The sequence below is a fragment of the Ostrea edulis genome, chromosome 7, assembly GCF_947568905.1.
Source record: "Ostrea edulis chromosome 7, xbOstEdul1.1, whole genome shotgun sequence".
Taxonomy (NCBI): domain Eukaryota; kingdom Metazoa; phylum Mollusca; class Bivalvia; order Ostreida; family Ostreidae; genus Ostrea; species Ostrea edulis.
In genome coordinates, this window is record NC_079170.1 from 3,543,736 (window position 1) to 3,565,524 (window position 21,789).

Consider the following 21,789-nt stretch of genomic DNA (forward strand, 5'->3'; position numbering starts at 1 on the left):
ATAAAATACCACGAAACGCTCTTCACAATGAATAAAATGTATTAGATAAAATAAAATACCGCGAAACGCTCTTCACAATAAATAAAATGTATTAGATAAAATAAAATACCACGAAACGCTCTTCACAATGAATAAAATGTATTAGATAAAATAAAATACCACGAAACGCTCTTCACAATGAATAAAATGTATTAGATAAAATAAAATACCACGAAACGCTCTTCACAATGAATAAAATGTATTAGATAAAATAAAATACCACGAAACGCTCTTCACAATGAATAAAATGTATTAGATAAAATAAAATACCGCGAAACGCTCTTCACAATGAATAAAATGTATTAGATAAAATAAAATACCACGAAACGCTCTTCACAATGAATAAAATGTATTAGATAAAATAAAATACCGCGAAACGCTCTTCACAATGAATAAAATGTATTAGATAAAATAAAATACCACGAAACGCTCTTCACAATGAATAAAATGTATTAGATAAAATGAAATACCGCGAAACGCTCTTCACAATGAATAAAATGTATTAGATAAAATAAAATGCCGCGAAACGCTCTTCACAATAAATAAGATGTATTAGTTAAAACAAGAGATGTTTGTAAAACACATATGCCCCCCCCCCCCTCCCCCCCATGGTGCAAAATTGAAAAGGGTTATACATACACATCATTTAATTGATAGTAGTATCATCAATTCAAAAATATTGAGCAGGCAATATCTTCCTATGTCAAGAGTGAATTGACCATGTGACCTAAAAATCAATAGGGGTCATCTACTCCTTATGCTGTACCAGTGTACCAAGTTTGGTGTCAATCAAGCAAATAATTCTTAAAATATAGGAGACAGCATATTACTATGTCCAGTTCAACAATTGCCTTTTGACCTCAAAATCAATATGGGTCATCTTCTCCTGAAGATGTACCAGTGTACTAAGTTTGATGTCTGTCAAGCAAAGGGTTCTCAAGATATTCAGCAGACAGTATATTCCAATGTCCCGTTTGACCCTTGACCTTTGATCATGTGACCTCCACATCAATATGAGTCATCTTCTCCTGAAGATATACCAGTGTACTAAGTTTGATGTCTGTCAAGCAAAGGGTTCTCAAGATATTGAGAGGACATTATATTCTTATGTCCAGTTTGACCCTCGACCTTTGACCATGTGACCTCAAAATCAATAGGGATCATCTTCTCCTGAAGATGTACCAGTGTTTGAAGTTTGATGTCTGTCAAGCAAAGGGTTCTCTACACATTGAATGGTCAGTATATTCCTATGCCTAGTTTGACCCTTGACCTTTGACCATATGACCTCAAAATCAATAGTGGTCATCTACTCCTTAGGATGTACCAGTGTGCTAAGTTTGATGTTTTTCAAGCAAAGGGTTATCAAGATATTGAGCGGACATTATATTCCTATGTCCAGAGTAGATTGACCCTTGACCTTTTGACCTGAAAAACATTAGGGGTCCTCTTCTACTCATAACTAACCCACATATGAAATATCATTATCATCAAGTGAATGGTTCTCAAGATATTGAACGGACAACACATGGTCTAGAGACCGACCGACCGACCGACCGACCGTCCAACCAACAGTTGCAAAACAATATGCCCCCTCTTTTTCAAAGGGGGGCATAATAAAATACCGCAAAACGCTCTTCACAATAAATAAGATGTATTAGATAAAATAAAATACCGCGAAACGCTCTTCACAATAAATAAAATGTATTAGATAAAATAAAATACCGCAAAACGCTCTTCACAATAAATAAGATGTATTAGATAAAATAAAATACCGCGAAACGCTCTTCACAATAAATAAAATGTATTAGATAAAATGAAATACTGCAAAGCGTGGAAGATTGACCATAATTCTGTTGAAAAATTAGGCCAACATTTTTGTTTGTCGTTGGATTTTTCACACTGAAAATACTAATTAGTTCTAATAATTTTATGAAATATGGCGATATGTATTACATGTACATGATATAATATCTGTATTTGTAATTATCTAACTGAGCAGAAAAGTTCTGGAATAAATTATGTCAGTATTAGTCTGCACCAACAGGTCTGCACCTACATACACGTGTATAGAAATCAACAGGAAGCACCTACATACACGTGTATAAAAATCAACAGGAGGCACCTACATCCACGTGTATAGAAATCAACAGGAAGCACTTCCATACACGTGTATAGAAATCAACAGGAAGCACCTACATGCACGTGTGTAGAAATCAACAGGAGGCACCTACATACACGTGTAAAGAAATCAACAGGAGGCACCTACATACACGTGTAAAGAAATCAACAGGAAGCACCTACATACACGTGTATAAAAATCAACTGAAAACACCTACATACACGTGTAAAGAAATCAACAGGAAGCACCTACATACACGTGTATAGAAATCAACAGGAAGCACCTACATACACGTGTATAAAAATCAACTGAAAACACCTACATACACGTGTAAAGAAATCAACAGGAAGCACCTACATACACGTGTAAAGAAATCAACAGGAAGCACCTACATACACGTGTATAGAAATCAACAAGAAGCACCTACATGCACGTGTATAGAAATCAACAGGAAGCACCTACATACACGTGTAAAGAAATCAACAGGAGGCACCTACATACACGTGTATAGAAATCAACAGGAAGCACCTACATACACGTGTATAGAAATCAACAGGAAGCACCTACATACACGTGTATAGAAATCAACAGGAGGCACCTACATACACGTGTATAGGAATCAACAGGAAGCACTTACATACACGTGTATAGAAATCAACAGGAAGCACCTACATACACGTGTATAGAAATCAACAGGAAGCACCTACATACACGTGTATAGAAATCAACAGGAAGCACCTACATACACGTGTAAAGATATCAACAGGAAGCACCTACATACACGTGTAAAGAAATCAACAGGAGGCACCTACATACACGTGTATAGAAATCAACAGGAAGCACCTACATACACGTGTATAGAAATCAACAGGAGGCACCTACATACACGTGTATAGAAATCAACAGGAAGCACCTACATACACGTGTATAGAAATCAACAGGAGGCACCTACATACACGTGTATAGAAATCAACAGGAAGCACCTACATACACGTGTATAGAAATCAACAGGAAGCACCTACATACACGTGTATAGAAATCAACAGGAAGCACCTACATACACGTGTATATAAATCAATTGAAATTCGGCCTCACGACCAGAGCTTGATAACAAACCTTGACCATTTTGTTTTATTTTCAAGACTTTTGTTCATGCATCTCGAGACTGTTTATTGTCTCTGTTAACTGTTAATATTCTTCAGAATGGTTCCCATTCTGGCACAGCAAGTGTACCAATTAATAAATTCAGTACAGATCCATTAATAAACTACTTCCGGTCTCCTGTCGCGGCAGGCAGCTTTGGCATGAACCCTCGCTGTTACGATGACCACTAAGCATGGGTCTAAAGTGGTACTTCACCTACAGCTGGTGACATCTCAATATGAGTGAAAAATTCTCGACAAGATGTAATATAAACAATCAGTCTTTTACACCCATTACTTAAGGTGACTCGCTACACCTTGAAATAGTTTCTCAAATCAGTACGAAATGATTTAATCATGAAAGATACGATGAAATGTAAGAAGTATTTTATGTCAAAAAAGCAGAAAATATGCAATTTTGATTTTTTTAAAATCTGATTTTGAAAAAAAAAAATATTTCAGTAGATGTGAACAAAAGTGCCGGTCAATGACCTGACACTTTAATCCACTGAGCTGCGGTGATAGACAAACAAATCGATTAACCCATAGCGGGTCTAGGACAGGGCCCTAATAGGCCGGGGGATCCAGTGGGGGGGGGGGGGGACTGTTGACAACGGATTTAAGTATTCTGAAATGTCATAAGATGGCTTCGATTCAGGCTTAAGGGAACGTTTTAAAATTTCAAATGTAAATTAAGATTAAAGCCAAATGCAGAAATTTTGAATATACATGAACAATAATTGAACTTTATTTTGGTTTGGGCTCTGTATCCATACCTAGACTGACTAAAACATCGACATCCATTTGTCACGTGAGATTCGTGCAGATTTTTGGCGCCATTCTGTTGACTTTGCTTTCCGGTTGAAATGTACCTCTTTTGAAGAGAGTTCAACAAATGACGGAGACTCAAAAGGTGCAACCTACTACAGTTAATTTAAAGCTGTATGGCCCGATGTTCATGTATTATTTTTATACATAATTACTTTAAAGCAGATTAATTACTTTATAAAGTTATTAACTTTCCCTTAATTACATGCTTGAAAACATCTGCATGTAAAAGAAAACAGTGCGAATATTATTTAGAAAGTAAATATAGTGGCTACATATATAAATCATCCCATAATAAACGTCTATAAATAGACCCACGCGCGTCAGGGGAATTCCAACATGATGTGTTAACTCATACGCAACTGTTTAGTTTTAAGGCTGAAAGAGCGTAAAACAACGAATTACTAAGAGGTATATGATATTTTTATTTCTATTAAACTTATGGTACGGTACTGTTATAACAAAATGCACAGCTTTACACAGATAAGACCACCGATGATCTGAAAGTTTGAAATGGTCACGTGACTGTCACTTGAAATGGCAGAGTGACTCGGTTATTTGTAAACATCGATTTAAAATCAAATTATTTGGGTTAAAACAGGTGAAATAATTTATAATATGCCGTACAGTCTCATAACTACATACGTGCGATGATTTAATACCGTTTTTACGAGATGGAAAAAAAATATTGTAATTCGGACCATACAGCTTTAATGTTATGGTGAATGGAAATAGCATACCTAAGTGACGACTTTTTAAGGCATAAACAACTTGGGAGAGGGGTGAAAATTATGTGTAGGCCCGGGCTTTTGTGCTACCGTTGATGTTACACGCCTACAAGTACGAATCCGCGCTTTCTGTTTGGCTGATTATGTTCAAACGCAGTGCCGACGAGTTGAATGTAACAATTCATAGCACATGAGACCAATGTAAAGGGTAGATTCTAAAATTGAATGAATATATATATATATATATATATATATATATATATATATACTCGTTGCACTTTAATTGTAAAGAACAGGTTATTTCTATCACGAACTGGAACAACATACTGAATCATACACAGGGGCTTGTCTTCCAGATGGGGGGGGGGGGGGGGGGGGGAATTGCATATTTATGAATGTTATATCCTTTTTAAAATCACCTTTTAAATGTCGTTCGGTAAAAATGCCGTCACGTTTTGGTAATTAAATACATATCAATACGATATAATTTACAGGGTGTATTGTTTAAACGATGTGTGGATTACCAAACAGTGTCGGCATCTTTATCAAAACGACTTCATAGGTAACAATTTAAAGAGGATTTGTATTGTTATTTATCTTTTGAATATAAAATTAAATTAGTTCTTGCTGGCTAGCTGTTTATAAAGACAGTTCTAATCTTTCAAATAATCCAATCATACGATACATGTAAAACAATCGTGGACATTTTCTCGGTCAATACGATGATTTAGCGACTAGAAAAGTACAATATTGACCGAGACCGGAGAACACGGTAAATATCAATCAATTAATCAATAGTTGATTAACTCATTGATTGATGCGGTGATTTGCTACCAGAAAAGTACAATATTCACAGAGAGCACAGAGCATTGTACTTCTCCGATACATTGTAGCTGAATTATTGTATATTTTTATTTTCTTGCTGCGTAAGCAAATTCAACAGAGAAAGCAAATATTTTCTTAGTTCCTGGTAAGGATTTATTAAACAACACATAGAATATTTCATTTGTAGAATTAGTGTATCATAAGCGTAATACTTGCGGTGAACATCACAAAATATATGTTATAGATATGATAATTCATATTGATAAATACCTGAGAAAAATAATGATCATATCATACCTGAAGAATCATTACTGATGCTACTGTGGGGTTACAGACTGGTAAATTAAATATTCACAAAATTATTGCGCATGTATAGTAACACTTTACCATAGTAAAGTCTCTGTGAATAGGAATTCAGCATGGGTGTGGATTTTCTTCAGCACTGGCACACCGTTTAGTACAATGGTTACCAATAGCATCTCTTAGAACGGTAAGGCCGTATAATATAACCATCAGTAGTGGTATAAAGATCAGAGGGATTCCGAGAGCATAAATGAAGACGTTCGGAATATTATCCCAGTCTAGGGCAGAATATATCGGGCTTTGATTGAATCCTTTGTGGTACACTAAGGTGAATAGAATGTAAATAGCTGAATAGATCATAGGTATATAAAAATGTAAAATACGAAATGGTTTTCGTGTCAACAGCAGATTTAGAACAACGTAAACAAAGTTGATAAAGTGCTTCAGTACGCTGTTGGCATCGTTACCTACAATGCAAAAGTTCAATAATTAGTCCCATAAGAGAGAGAGAGAGAGAGAGAGAGAGAGAGAGAGAGAGAGAGAGAGAGAGATGTACAACATGTAGACACAGAGGGGGAAAGCAAAAGAAAGAATAAACAGGGAGAGAGAGAGAGAACTGAATGAGAGAGACACAAAGACTTACCTTCATTCAATAGCAGATAGTACAGCAAGGTAATGGTAATAGCTGGGATTGTTGCCAAGTAATACTGAATCCATAACAGTTTGAAATACCATGGAAAAGACTGGGCTTCTGTAAATAAACAATAATCACAGCATAGACCGAGCTCTTATGCGTAAACAAAGACCAACACGTACTATGCTTCTGTGAATACGCAAACATCCTGAATATTCTCATCTTATATATTTCAGTTGACACAATCGACTCCTTCGTTACCGTTGTCGTTCAATGCAAGCTTTTCCATGGGTCTCAAATAGAGTCTGTTTGTTTGTTAATTTTTTTTTTGGTCCCATTCGAAAATTTTCATTCATTTAGAGACGTCACCAGCTTTAGGCGATGTGCCACATATCAACAGTCTCGTTTAAAATCAGCATGCAGCATTTCACAAAGTGGGTCAAAATTTACACCGTTCTTGGCACACTGATTTTGACTACGTTTACTCCGTTTACTTGATCAAGACATAGGGTTCACGTCAGTTGTGACCGGTCGACAGGGGATTCTTACTCCCCCTAGGCACCTGCTCCTACCTCTGGTATGTCCAGGGGTCCGTGTTTGCCCAACTCCTTGTAAGAGTTATGAGATTGATCACTGTTCATTATCTTCACTTTTCATTTTGACCAAAGCGCTCAAGGTCTTTACAGTGGGTGTTCTTTATCGTGCCAACACCTTCTGTGACATGGGACCTCCTTCTCAAGGTCGTATCCAAAAGACACGTGACTTTCACCGCTAATGCCGGGCGCTTAGTGAAGGAACATTCGCTCACCAGAGGGCGCGTTACCCAAGCTTCACATACACTTAGCCTGGTGCCCTGGCCTTCCCATAATGCTCTGCATTTGCGGAGCATTATGGGAAGGCCAGGCACCAAGCTACACATACACTGTGCGATATCGCACGGAACTCTGGGAATGAGATAAGGAATAGTCACTACCTATGGTAAACGTCGTAGGATTGACGCGTTGGATGCAAAGCGAGCGCTTAAACCAAACCACTAAGCTATCACCACCGGTAAAAAAAAAAATACGATATGTAAATTAAACAATGAGAAATAAAATACACAGCTGAGAGAAAACCACGTATTGGACTGCAACATAAACGGTCAACATTGCAAAACAAACGGTCACGTACATTTTCCGAATCAAATCAGGATGGCGTGTATGTCCGGTATCCAGACCACTCGCCCCCATGACAATTTGGCATTTAGGAAAATGACACTACAACCCAAATACTTGGTCCAATATTTTGGACGATTTTGATCATTAATGAATTAACGCTACCCAAGAAAGTTTGATGGGTTGACACTTCGGTCAAGAAAGTCCCGCCTACAAATATACTAACTAAATAGAAAGAAAGTTGGCTTTCGTTATTCAATCAGTTTTTAAATGAAAATATCATGTATGCCTGAATCGCTAATCATATTCAGTAAACCGATTATTGAATCCAATGTCCCCGAAATTTTGATAAAGACGTAGATAGGGTAATGCTGGTGTCCTTAGAAACTACTTTAAAGCGAATTCTAAAACGTTTTCCACTGAGAGAAACAGATTCAGTGTTTAGACTAAGATTCGGAACATCTTTCCTCCACAAAAGCTTCTTTTCTTTTTCTTTTTTTTTTACTTTTCCCAGCACAAGACAACATCACGGGTGACCTTGTTTTAAAACAAATGTTTGTACCTAGCTGTCTCTGATAAAGTTGTTTAGATTTAATATGAGAAACGCACGAGTTTCTCATCAGGCACTATTCTCTTTCTATAACATCCCCATAGCTTTATTTACTAGTTTAGCGCCGTCTAACTGGGACGAGGTTTTTTCTCTCTCAATAGAACGCGTCCAGACGTCTGTGTCAAATATCCACAAACGTGGAGCTGACTCAGACTAATCTGTAACATGCATGTAGTAGTGTTCAATATTGTACCATTATGTAGTACAGCTCCCTCTTCCTTCCCCGAAAACTTATGTCGATGTATTTTAACCCTCTTCGCCTCCCATGATTGTCAACGCTAACATTAAAACTATTCGTGCCGACACCATAAAACATTTGCTCATGGAATAGTTCCTGCCTTCGATTGGATTGGTTGGCTGTTTGTTTTGCGTCCTGTCGAGATTTTTTTTTTTTCGAATTAAAACGTCACGTGGAGTTCCGCACATCTAGACCTACATTGTATGCTTAGCGTTTAAATAACGTGGCCACTCTTACGACGACACGTGTACGGGATCTCTGTTTTAAGGTCATATCCGAAAGACCTGTGATTTTAACTTCTAAATCCCGAGCGTTTGAGGAAGGAGCAATCACTCTTAGGTTTGACGCGGTCATGGCACGAGCGGAACTCGAACTCACGACCTCCCGGTTACGAAGCGAACTCTCTACCACTGATCCACCGCAACCGGTCTCTTAGATTTGATAATAAATACCATGTCCTCCTAATCCCCAATAAGAGAATAATATGATATGATCAATATCCTACCTCCGTGGATTATATCTTTTCTGTAGATGTTGACGTAGATGGCAGTTATAGACTCGATCACAGAGTATAGCCCCAACATGGCGTAGCTCCAGTTGGTCAGGAATGTAAACCACACCCAGTTCGGCAGTTCATCCCTGAAGAAATATGGTTGTAGAGCGAGGACCGTCACATGCAGTAGGCACCATAAAACTGTCCACACAATGAAAACTTTGGGATACCCCCACTGCAAAATAAGAACGATATCTCAACAAAAACAATAATATCTAATCAGGTACAGTGAAACCTGGCTAATTTGACACTTTCTGGGAGATATTTTCCGGATATGACGAGATGTCGGTTTACACAGTGTAAAAGATATACACAAATTATAATTGAAAATGAGGCCGAAATTCACAGCGGGTCGAGCTCACGAGTGTCGGGCCAGACAGTTTTAAATATGATACAATTCTTCCTAAATACTTGCTTGCATAATTGATCTTGAATTAACCCACATATCCCGGTGGCTATCAACATTTAGTTTCCCTGCTGGTTGACATGTTGTGACGATCTCAACGCAATTCGAAAGTTAATCTAAAGCGCATCCGAAATTGGACCTGTGGCTTCTACCGCTTCGTCTGCACAATGGCAAGGCTTTGTGAATACGCCACTCTGTGAGAGGTTTACGTTTTCGCAAAGCCTTATCTAAAGTTTGTGAAGATGTATCTACTTTGAAAAAAATGATTTTAAGGCGCGAATGGGACCAGTTCCACGTACTGTGTTAAAACAAAATCAACGTGTGCTGAAAATTTATTTCATTTTACTTTTGAAAATAAAATGAAATAAATGTTAATCGCACGTAATCGGCAGAAATCGTGAGCAGACGACAGATTATCAAATAAATAAATAGAGGATGTTTAGCAAGAAAACCGTGTACATTAGATATGCATCACTTAAAGCGCTAGGGATTCCGGCACATAATTACCGGGAGTACTACACTGATAGGCTATTGACTGAGAATCCGGAAGAATACCCGCCAGAGGTCGTTGCGCGGAAAAGCGGATCGAACTTGCGAGGTCCGCATCTGCGCAACGATCGAGTATCGCGAATATTCGTTACTACATCTTTTGTTAAAAACTGTAGTTGTGGTGGGGTTTTTTTTTGGGGGGGGGGTGTTTGTTTTTTGTTGTTTTTTTTTATTATTTTGTATTCTATATTTGTTTTTATCAAACTTTGACGTTTTCTTCTTTAAAATGAAAAACGAGCTCGATTACCCCATGGTTTTTTTCAAAAGTATATGTACTTTTCAAATACTTTTTGTTTCGTTTTGATATTGATATCATCTAATTTCATCTATTTGAATTATGTAATGAGTGAAGTTGATCATTATTATTTTCTATAGAATTCAAAGGAAAATAGTTTCTTTACAGATAAAAGAATGGTATGTTTAAGACAAAATTGCTATTTTAAAAAAATCTGTACTGTTGAATAAAAAACATGTAGTACCTTTTGTCAAGATTCATCCGTCAAATTTTCGGGTGGGGTTTCCAAGTTTTAAAAAAAGTGTAAACCGCAAAGTAGGTTAAAATGACCCCCGTGTATTTACAGTGCGAACTTTTATGGTTTATAAAAATCCGGGTTATTCTATATCCTTATAGAATCAATGTAGAAAAATATATCTAAATTCTTGATAAAGTTAAATATTGTGATGTCGTACTTGTAAGAAAAACAAAACTGTATTCACATCCATTTTAAGGTCTTATAAGTACTATGAACCGTTCACAACGAGGAGCCTATAATGTGCACGGTGACGCTACTACACCATGTCAGGAAAACCTGTCAATGGTGAATTTGTTTTCAAAATGCAACCCACTTCTTTGCGCAAATTCATTTGTTTTCCAAACTGCGTTAAGCTGGTTTCAGATTGAAAGCACTTTGAAAACAAGTGTTGTTGTTTTTTTAAGTGGTACTTAGCGTTTATGAATGTTATTTATTTTCAGTTGATCTTAATATTTGACAAAAAATGAAATCAAAGCGCGTAAATATTGTTTGTTCAATCCATCGATCAACGTAAAAATACTGTTGCATTCATTTCTTACACTGTGTAATGTAATTTCTATAATTGATTTTTTAAATCATCACTGAATACTTCATTCATGACATGAAAACGTTACAGGGCTACACCTTGTTGTGTGGTTTTACAATCAATGAAGCAGGAGTCTTAGTGCATTTTAAATTTTTGCAATGTCAATAACTTTTAATTGACAAATTAATGTAAACCAGGCAAGGTTTGCAGAGTGCCACGATGTCGTAAAGCATTGACATACGCCATGGTGTCGTAAAGCATTAACATACGCCATGATGTCGTAAAGCATTTAAATTTGACATACGCCATGGTGTCGTAAAGCATTAACATACGCCATGATGTCGTAAAGCATTGACATACATGTATTGAATAACTAGGATGATTTTTTTTTCGTGTAGGATTGTACTAAACATACTTTTAATATTTCATCAAAGTCGCTAACAATACCATAGGAAATGTTTTGTGTTGTCCCTGTCAGCTGCGGGAAGCTTCTCGTGTTATGAGGAGGCACTACTGTCACATATTGTTAAAGATCAATGTTAATGGGAAGTGAATTGTTGATCTAGATACTGTACAGACATTATAAGTCTACACGACAGAGGGGTTATGTACAGAACATAATAGAATTGATTTTATACCTAGGGTCATTCAACCGTGCAGTCGCGTGCACTAAAGTCGGAAATATCGGATCGATCGCATTAAATTAGATATCTCCGCTTAGACTTCTTTTTTCAAAGAGTTTTCCAGGAGAAATTCTCCTGTTCAGCTTTCACGATTCGTGATTAGGGTGTTGGAGGAAGGGGCAAATCCACTTAATGGGTTCTGGGTAATTAATTAAGTCAGTCGGTTGTCGGAAAGTGCCGGTGTACCCATCTACAATGTATAATTTACGTGTAGATTTGGCGGAGGAATGTCTTTAAAGTGCCGCGTCTGCATGCTTCACTGAACCTTATGTGTTATGTAAAAGTCAGAAAATTCTCCTTTATAATCCAGAAATAAGTATAGAAAAATCTACACTAGTACATGTAGTAGAAAAATAAAATAAAAATCTACACCAGTAGTATAATAAAATAAATATCTACACCAGTAGTATAATAAAATAAATATCTACACCAGTAGTATAATAAAATAAAACTCTACACCAGTAGTATAATAAAATAAATATCTACACCAGTAGTATAATAAAATAAAAATCTACACCAGTAGTATAATAAAATAAATATCTACACCAGTAGTATAATAAAATAAAAATCTACACCAGTAGTATAATAAAATAAATATCTACACCAGTAGTAGTATAATAAAAATATCAAAAAATTCTCACTGAGCCGACTGTGTATAATCGGCTATTTTGTAATTTTATTATACTAATACTTGCGTGTATATATGTATAATATATATATATATATATATATATATATATATATATATATATATATATATATATGGAAGTAAAATACAGAAAAAACTCTAAACACTTTATATATATATATATATATATATATATATATATATATATATATATATATATATATATATATAATATATATATATATATATATATATATATAAAGTTATGTGTATATGTTTGTTTTCATATGTATCAAGCGAGATGTTTTGGAATTCATTCAGCTACACATGTATAAATTTACTATGGCGGAATATAACGCTTAATGCAAATTTCTAGATATTCTTTATGTTTTATTTTGTTGATTTCGAATACTTTGCTGGTAGTGCTCGACATTGGAAAAAAATAGAACAACCAGTGAGAGTATTTTTCTAAAAGGGCTTATTTTGAATTATTTTGGACTTTAGGGGTATGCACGACGTTGTTGGCATGTATTAGAAATATTTTCAACAAAAAAATAATTAAATCAACTCATGTAGCTTATTCGGAGGGGGAGGGGGGGGGGGGGTCCTGAACCCACGCACCTGTGGTATTTGTGAATAAAATATTGTTTAAATGTAAAACTTATACGGTACCAATTTTGATGCACCAGATGCGCATTTCGACAAATAATGTCTCTTCAGTGGTGCCCAAGCCGAAATATTGGAAATCCGAAATAACAATAAACTTGTAAGAACTAAAAAAAACAAAAAAAAAACAGAGTCCCAAACACTGGAGTCCAATTCATCTAAGGATCAGAGCTGCGCATGAGGGATAGCATCCTTAATTTTTAACTGAATTTCTAAATCTTATCACAAACACCAGACATTTCTTACAGTTCTCTAATCACACCCCTCCCCCTCCGTGTCCCTTCAGTCCATTGCATGCAATCAGTATAGGTTTGGACTGCTCAAAGTCCTTTTGGTGGATGCTAGAATTTTTTCTCGACATCCAATGATTTGGTATTTACCTAGAGAAGCTCCATGCTTCCCCACAGACACGAAATCTAGACTCCGAATGGAGATTTATTCATTTTCTTAATTACAATCGATCGAACGCAGGAACACTTTGTTTATGAAAATTCTCACCTGAAATGTAATAAAATATCTGGGTTGCTCGTAGTTAAATCCAAAGCTGCTTAATTTCCATTGGTTCCGACAGGCGTACGAGAGCTCCTGCTCCTCTTCTTTCGCCATTGTAGTTATTAATGTCCTAATCTTTCACTCTCAATCCGCGCAGTGCATTCCTATATATACATGTATGTTTGTTGTTTGTGACTTTTAAGGATAACTAATACCGTGTAAACTTATTATCCCTCCATTGTCTGGCGTTCAGTTCCTGCTATATAGGTTCACAAATCATCAATCAAGTGTAACATGCTATCATTAAATAAGGATGACGTCCATAATACAGAGTCGAGCGCACCTGTTGGAATGAAGAAAAACAGCCTTATAAAATTTTAAAGAATGTTTTTTTTTAAAGCACCGAGTCTTCATTTCTTATTCCTGCTGACTTATCAGACCGGAAAAAGCTAAATAAATGAATAAATAAAATGTATACATATATAATGACAAAATAAACACGAAATACCTCACCATTTCCTGTTCTTCAGATGTTTATAATTATTTGTTTATAGCAACATATAGATGTATTTTACATGAAACATCACACGACCTCTTGTTTCCGATTATTCACTGTCTTTCCAGCACAACATCCAGGGAAAGCGGATTTCGTTACACTACAACGTCGATGTATATATGTTTTGATATACACGCGCCCATTTACCATGATCACAGATAATGTTTACATGTGTATTAGGGTTGATGAATTACATATGAATGATATATCATTTGGAATTATTCTAATATCTATTTTGACTTATTTCATGAATTGTGGAGACTTATTTCAATCTATTTGAGCTTTAGTTAAAACATCCCACACATCTTCTCCGGGCATAGTGTAAAATACGGACCACGGACTGCACAGCTTGGAGGCCGCGTCACTGTCAAAGCCCAGTCAAAGGCTTTGCTAGCTTTACTATGCCGTGACAGGGCGGAGTCTCTGTCCAGTAGTTAAGTTGATCACCTCAAAGCCGAGCATCCACAGTTTCATGCAATCACTCACTATATAATTATACCCCATATAATTATCGGCCTGTATCCATTTTACCCTGTGTTAGCAAAATTTTAGAAAGGCATATTTTTAATTCATTTTATGAGTATTTGTCAGTAAATTCTCTAATTACAGATTGTCAGTCTGGTTTTAGGCCAAAACACTCATGTGAAAGTACTCTTATTTCTCTAGTAGATAGATGGCTTAAAAATATTGATGAAGGTAAACTTACTGGTTTTTATAGACTTACGGAAAGCATTTGACACTGTCAATCACAAGGTTCTATTACACAAACTCAAGTCATTTGGCATATGCAATGATACTTTTGAATGGTTTAAATCATATCTAACAAATCGTACACAGAGAGTTATTTGGAAAGGCAATTTATCGGATGAAAAAAAATGTAACCATTGGAGTTCCGCAAGGCCCTAATTTAGGCCCATTGTTTTTTATCCTGTATATTAATGACTATCCACAAGCACTGAAACATTCTCATGTAAATATGTATGCAGATGATACTTCACAAGATGTAACAGATAAGTCAGTGGAAAATATTGAGTCAAAGATGTGTGAAGATCTTCAGCACAGTATAATGTGGATTAAGGAAAATAAATTAAGCTTAAACCTGTCTAAAACTCAATGTGCGCTTATTGGATCGGCACAAAAATTATCAAAGTATCGAAAATTAAATTTAGTGATAAATAACCATGTCATAGAATGTGTTCAGGAGTCAAAATTACTTGGTATTATTATTGATGAAACTTTGTCCTGGAAAAGTCATATAGAATCACTTATGAACAAGATTTCCAAGAGAATTGGCATTTTAAGAAGAATAAGATATTTTATGTCAAACGATGCGCTGCTGAAGATTTCTAATACTATGATTTTTCCACATTTTACATATTGTTGTACTATATGGAGCAATCCAAAAAATGCTGAAAATGTGAATAAGCTTTTTATATTGCAAAAACGAGCTGCAAGGGTAATTCTTAACATCAGAAATTTTGAAACACCATCTAATGTTATGTTTACATAACTTAACTGGTTGCCTCTATCAGATTACTTTGTCTATAGAAAAGTCATTTTAGTGTATAAAATTTTACATGGTTCAATGCCAGATCATTTAAATCTTTTTAAATATGTATCAGAAGTCAGTCAGAGGCAAACTAGAAATTCTTATTCAAATATATTGTATATACCCAGGGAAAAAACAGAATATTATAGAAGATCTTTCAGCATTTCAGGGAGCACAGTGTGGAATGCCTTGAGTCAAAATATAAGAAACTCAACAAGTGTTGTGTGTTTTAAGAGAAATTATCTTAGAGATTATCACCATACTTTTTAAGCTTCATTTTGTTCCTATTTATCTTACATTCATAACTATTTCTAATATATGTCTGTCTGTATGTTATATGCAGGACCATATTGAAAACTAGCGTTATCGCTAAATATGTAATCCTGGATAGATAAAGGCTTTATTATTATTATCATTATTACTATATAGTCCAGTTTTGTTGAATTCAAAATGAATTCAATCTGGATAATTATGAATCTGTCACGACCTGTACATTGCGCAACACGACAGCTGAAATTTGTCACAGAGCGTATAAAACTATACACCAAAATTTCAAACCAGATGGCGATTGTGCTATGCTATACATTTGATATAAAGATTGGTTTAGTTGTCAAATCTTTAAAACATTTTGATGTTCTATTGATACACCTTGTAACTAATTGTATAGGTGAACCTGAAAACACTGTTTTATGAAATGCAAAACTGAGAAAACCATAATATTGAAATAAAACAGCGATGTCTCAGTATGAATGAAAAATTCTCGAAGGAACGTAAACAAACCAACAAAATAAAAGTACCCGGATACACATAGACGTAATTGACAGATTTTCAGATTACATGAACATGTTTTGTTATGTAAATTGTGGAACATAACACGATTCAGCTGTATATGTCAGAGGCGTCACGGGTGTCAGTTTCGTTTTGTCATGAAAGTTGTACAGTTCATTTTTCAACTTGTAAAATAAATCGAACACACAAATACGTTTGCCTATCTTCTGCTTAAATTGTTGTCGTCGACGAAAAACAAGTGTTATATTGAATTATATTCCCGATGGTTGACTGAAATATACGCCGAAGTCATTTTAATGACTCAAACTGTCATTTCTAGAATTTTTTCAATTTCCTTTGATTTCATTCAGGTATAAAATATCACAGTTTAAAACGATAAATTGAAACTTGACATAATCTACACTTAGATAACACTGTGGGATTCTAACAATTAAAGAATAAGTAGCCTGGACAACGCGACGTGTAACGATCATGATAATCCAGAGATAAACCGCCATAAACGCTGAAATCAGGGGCGGATCTAGGAATTGCGGTTACGGGGGCGCCACTTTATGAGGCAGGGGTTCTGGGGGCGAAGCCCCCCGAAACTTCTGGATTTTACAGATTTTATAGGGCTTGAAATATGTCTCCTATTTAAGTCCTTTGTACTATTTTCTATCATTCTTAATAAGGTGAAATTAGTAAAATGACGGAAATTTTAAGGGTTTGGGGGGGAAATTAAGTTCTCCCAATAAAGTGATTCAAGAAATCAAAAGATTTTGTCATTCATTTCTGCGGGAGTATAAAAAATCATTGTTTCTTTTATCATTTAGTACATTTTTCTAACCCCCCCCCCCCCCACCCACTTAAATCCGCCACTGGAAATTAGCTTATTTCTTTTTATGGGTTCCTTATGATTACATAATAAATATGATTAATAGTTGCATGAGTCGTTGAAAAATGACATATTTCACCGTAGAAAAATAAAAAAAATAAGTATTGATTAACAAAACTGGACATGATATCAAGTAATAATATCCATACGTCATAGGACTAGTATATATATCATCAGTTTGATACCTTGCATTCGTATACACTAATAATTCACATCTAATTCTATAAGATTGAAAACATCTCCCTCTCCTCTCATAGTTAAGTAAATGCAACGGGAGCCGGTGACACGTGAAAGGGTATTACATATGGGTATCATATGTGTGTGAGACCATGCGAAAGTATGTTTAATTTTCGCATGTTTTTGTTTTTACCTGCACTAGGCACTTTAACTCGTATGTTTAAACTTTCTTTTGTTGTACATGACTTTGGATGATGTGTAGGCAAAAGCTTTGGTGGGGTAGTTTCAAAGATCCTGACCTACATGACCTTCTTAACTTGTGGGTGAGGACCCCACCTTTACACATGACTTTATGATATTCTTATTGCTTAGTCACACACATACTACCACACACATACTACATGTTACCATTACTTTCCTTTCAATATCTGTAAAATATCAGCCGCGTAGCCAGAAAGAAAATGAAGTATACACAAAGTATGGCAAGTGGTCTGGGGCCGTCTTCAGGCCCCCAGTGGGCCAAGCCCCGAGAAGCTAATGGGGTTTTTTTTTCCAATGAAATCACCTATTTTGTGCATAGAGACAGGGTTTCTTGTCAATTTTCAAAATAAAAAGTATTCAAAAAATTATTTTGGAAAATGTTTTATTGTGCCAATCGTGTGTACTATGATTGATTTACATTCGTTCTGCGATTTTATTTTGTTATTTTCGACTGGTACATGTATCAGTGGCGGATTTAAGGGGGCGCAGCCGGCGCCGCCCCCCCCCCCCCCCCCTAAAATTTTCAAACTTAAGGTAAATCGTGGTATCTTGTTTAGAAAAATGTACTAAACAATGTAAGAAGCAATAATTTCTTCCACTCCCGGAGAAATAAATGACAAAATCTATTGATTTCTTGAATTACTTTATTGGGAAAACTTAATTTTTTCCAAAATCCCTTAAAATGTGCGTCATTTTATTAATTTCACCTCATAAAAAAATGATAGAAAATAGTACAAAAGACTAAATAGGAGATATATTTCAAGCCCTACAAAATCTGTAAAATCCGGGGGCTTCGCCCCCTTGGCCCCCACCAGGGCTTCGCCCCCAGACCCCCTGCCTTATTAAGTGGCGCCCCCCCGTAACCGAAATTCCTGGATCCGCCCTTGTGTATATATGGTAAATGTTACTGATAACAAAAAATATCCTAATCCATCTACATATATGTAATACATGTACATATGATGTACATTAACGTTGTATTCGACATGATGTTAATGATTTGAAATTGAAAAACGACTTTAAATTTCATTGAATGCATCATAATGATGCTGCTTAAATCATAATATGATATAATGAAGTTATTTTAGGTACAAATATTTCAACGACCAAGATCTCTCTCTCTCTCTCTCCCCCCCCCCTCTCTCTCTCTAATGATGTGCACGCAGTTGCTGACTTGCGTATAGGCAGCTACGCGCCATGAGTATTGGATATTTGGCACTGCTATCAGTGTTTTCTACGATGATAGTGTAAAGTTCTTCCAGTTCATTTAGTCATAACCAGATTGTACCTTTGTATGTTTTCAATTTACGATTATACGACGATTTCTGCTGTGTTCATATGTTTGTGGTTGTTGTTTGCTGTTTTCCGCCACACTCAACAATTTTTCAGTTATCTGGTGGCGCCCACTTTGTATTGGTGGAAGAGAAAACCGACCTTCAGCAAGTAAACTGGGAAACTCTCGCACTTACCGACGCGAGCGGGATTTGAACTCGCAGCATGTGATTTTGAGCGCGATGCTCTGACCGCTCGGACACGGAGGCCCCTCATACAATTTGGTACTAGATTGTTGCATGTAGTTTTTGGTACATTTTTAGTAGTCATGTCACCTTTTATATTTTTTTCTATCATACTTGACTGAATTGTTGATCAAAGTGCATTTTATCAATAAATTATAGTTTTAGCGTCATTGTACTCTTCTTCTGGCTGTAATGTTACGATATCCCAGATATAACTCAAGGGTAGTGAAACAGTACTTTACACAGTTAGGAATCGTCAGCGCCATCTAAGCTGCTGGTACGTACCGGAGTCAGCGGTAGCTTCTGTTTCAGTACTGTAACTCCAAATACCATCCACAATTAGAAATCGTCAGCGCCATCTAAGCTGCCTGTACACACCAGAGTCTGTCAAGGATGGACTCTTATTTCCAATCATTTCATTTTGATATCTGATCAACTGGATCACGAAGTCCTCAATGGCGCCACACAATAGTATACAGATAGTAGTCCCTCAGCACAAAATTAGAGGGCTGGCTTTTCATGTAATGTGGAGCCCGTTATATTACGTCATATCTCAGAAAACTGTTTGTCCAATCCCTCCCCCTTTGAAAGAAACGCCCCTAAAAGACTTGTATAATATGCATTCCGTATGAAATCCCATACATGTATCTTTTTCGTACATTACAATTAATTTTGTTAAATCTGAAATATAGTACCTTGTCTGTTTCGAACCTTAGACGTAAAAACAGGTAATGATTTCTCCCTCACCAAATGCTTTACATTTTGAAGTTACAATCGAAATTCTGTCGGGGATTCTATTCCATACACATGCAAGGTGAAGATAACGAACAGTGATCAATCTCATAACTCCTATAAGCAATACAAATTAGATAGTTGGACAAACACGGACCCCTGGACACACCAGAGGTGGGATCAGGTGCCTAGGAGGAGTAAGCATCCCCTGTTGACCGGTCACACCCGCCGTGAGCCCTATATCTTGATCAGGTAAACGGAGTTATCCGCAGTCAAAATCAGTGTGCCAAGAACGGCTTAACAATCGGTATGAAACACGTCAGACAGCATTTGACCCAATGCGAGGTTGTATTGACGAACTAGATCGTTATAACGACCATAGAATTTGCGAAATGCTGACTTCAATCGAAACTGTTGAAACCCCTGTACCATCAACTTGTTTGTCAGTAGCTTACCTCGATATAAAAACTGACTATACGCAGAACAAGCTCTTGCATATCAAATCATTTGAGACATATAAACACCATATCCAGGTGATAATGGCATATATTGCTACATAAATATGGGAAGTTGACGATGGAGAAGCTGAAATCATCTCGTTTGTCATACAGTTGAGTTGTCAGTTTGCCGTTAATGTCTACTTTCAATAAAATATCGAAGTATGAAGCAGAAGTGGACGACTCTGTGGTGTCCTTTATTTCGAGCTCACATGTTATTTACCTGAAGTGACCAGGGTCTGCCCAAGTGTTAATCGCTATAAACAAAAAATACACTAAAATATGTTAATCATCTACCTGTTCATCGTTTAGGAATAATAGTAAAAATATATTCATTTCTTTGAATCAAGAATTGAATCTGAAAATATTATTTATTTCATTGATTTCACGTATGTGTAGTATTAGTCTGAGGACGTTAGAGGACGGAAGATTACGAATTTGTGCACCATTAAAATTAATTATTCGTAATTTCCCGATGTTTCCACGCCTTCTCAATGTATTGGCCCCATCTCACGGCAGCTAGGCGTTTGACACGATGAAGAACCTTCACTGCTGAGCGGCATGCGTAGATTTAAATTTGTAGCACTTGTAGCTGGTGACGTCTCACTCAATGTGAAAAATTCTCAAACGGACGTAATGAACTAACGAACAATATTTTATACAGCACTATGTACTCCAAAGATCTCGGGCGCTCAGTTGTTACTATAGGTATGCTGGGGATGCTTCCAAGAACACAGACTGACAACATGAGAGTAGGTATGAAAATGGACAAGGTCCGAATGAAAATAATCTGTGTGTAAATGTTGCAAAAATGTAACATATACTTATGGCAATTTTCTCAATGGGCTGCTAAATGAAAGGTGATCAATCTCAAAACTCCTATAAGCAATACAAAATAGAGAGTTGGGCAAACACGGACCCCTCGATATGCCAGAGGTGGGATCAGGTGCCTAGACGGTGTAAGCACCCCCCCCCCCCCCTGTCACACCCGCCGTGACCCCTATATCCTGACCAGGTAAACGGAGTTATCCGTAGTCAAAATCAGTGTACCAAGAATGACCTAACAATCGGTATGAAACATGTCAGACAGCATTTGACCCAATGATAGGTATGGGGGATAATTAAGAGAACAATAATTGAATTAATGCGCGCATTAAATCCATTATTGCTCTCGTTAATTC

At 36.3% G+C, this 21,789-nt stretch overlaps 1 protein-coding gene across 2 annotated transcripts; it reads right to left on the reverse strand.

Annotated features, from left to right (window-relative positions):
• Positions 1-5,811: 5,811 nt before the first annotated feature.
• On the reverse strand, positions 5,812-14,349 carry LOC125654120 (protein rolling stone-like). 2 transcript variants are annotated; one of them, XM_048883906.2, is made up of 5 exons: positions 14,170-14,349; positions 13,663-13,999; positions 9,126-9,348; positions 6,628-6,735; positions 5,812-6,451 (listed from the first exon to the last, which is right to left on the reverse strand). In XM_048883906.2, the coding sequence occupies exons 2-5, from the start codon at positions 13,768-13,770 to the stop codon at positions 6,096-6,098; spliced, it is 795 nt and encodes a 264-aa protein (XP_048739863.2). In that variant the 5' UTR covers positions 13,771-13,999; positions 14,170-14,349; the 3' UTR covers positions 5,812-6,095. The 2 variants fall into 2 exon arrangements, with proteins under 2 accessions (XP_048739863.2, XP_048739864.2); XM_048883907.2 differs by having other exon boundaries at positions 14,165-14,349.
• Between the last annotated feature and the right edge of the window lie 7,440 nt (positions 14,350-21,789).

Coding starts and splice junctions, on each gene's coding strand:
- LOC125654120 (XM_048883906.2), bottom strand. CDS start 13,770: ATGGCGAAAGAAGAGGAGCAGGAGCTCTCGTACGCCTGTCGGAACCAA. Junction 6,736..9,125: donor AAAAGATATAATCCACGGAG/GTAGGATATTGA, acceptor GTTTATTTACAG/AAGCCCAGTCTTTTCCATGG. Junction 6,452..6,627: donor CTATCTGCTATTGAATGAAG/GTAAGTCTTTGT, acceptor TTTGCATTGTAG/GTAACGATGCCAACAGCGTA.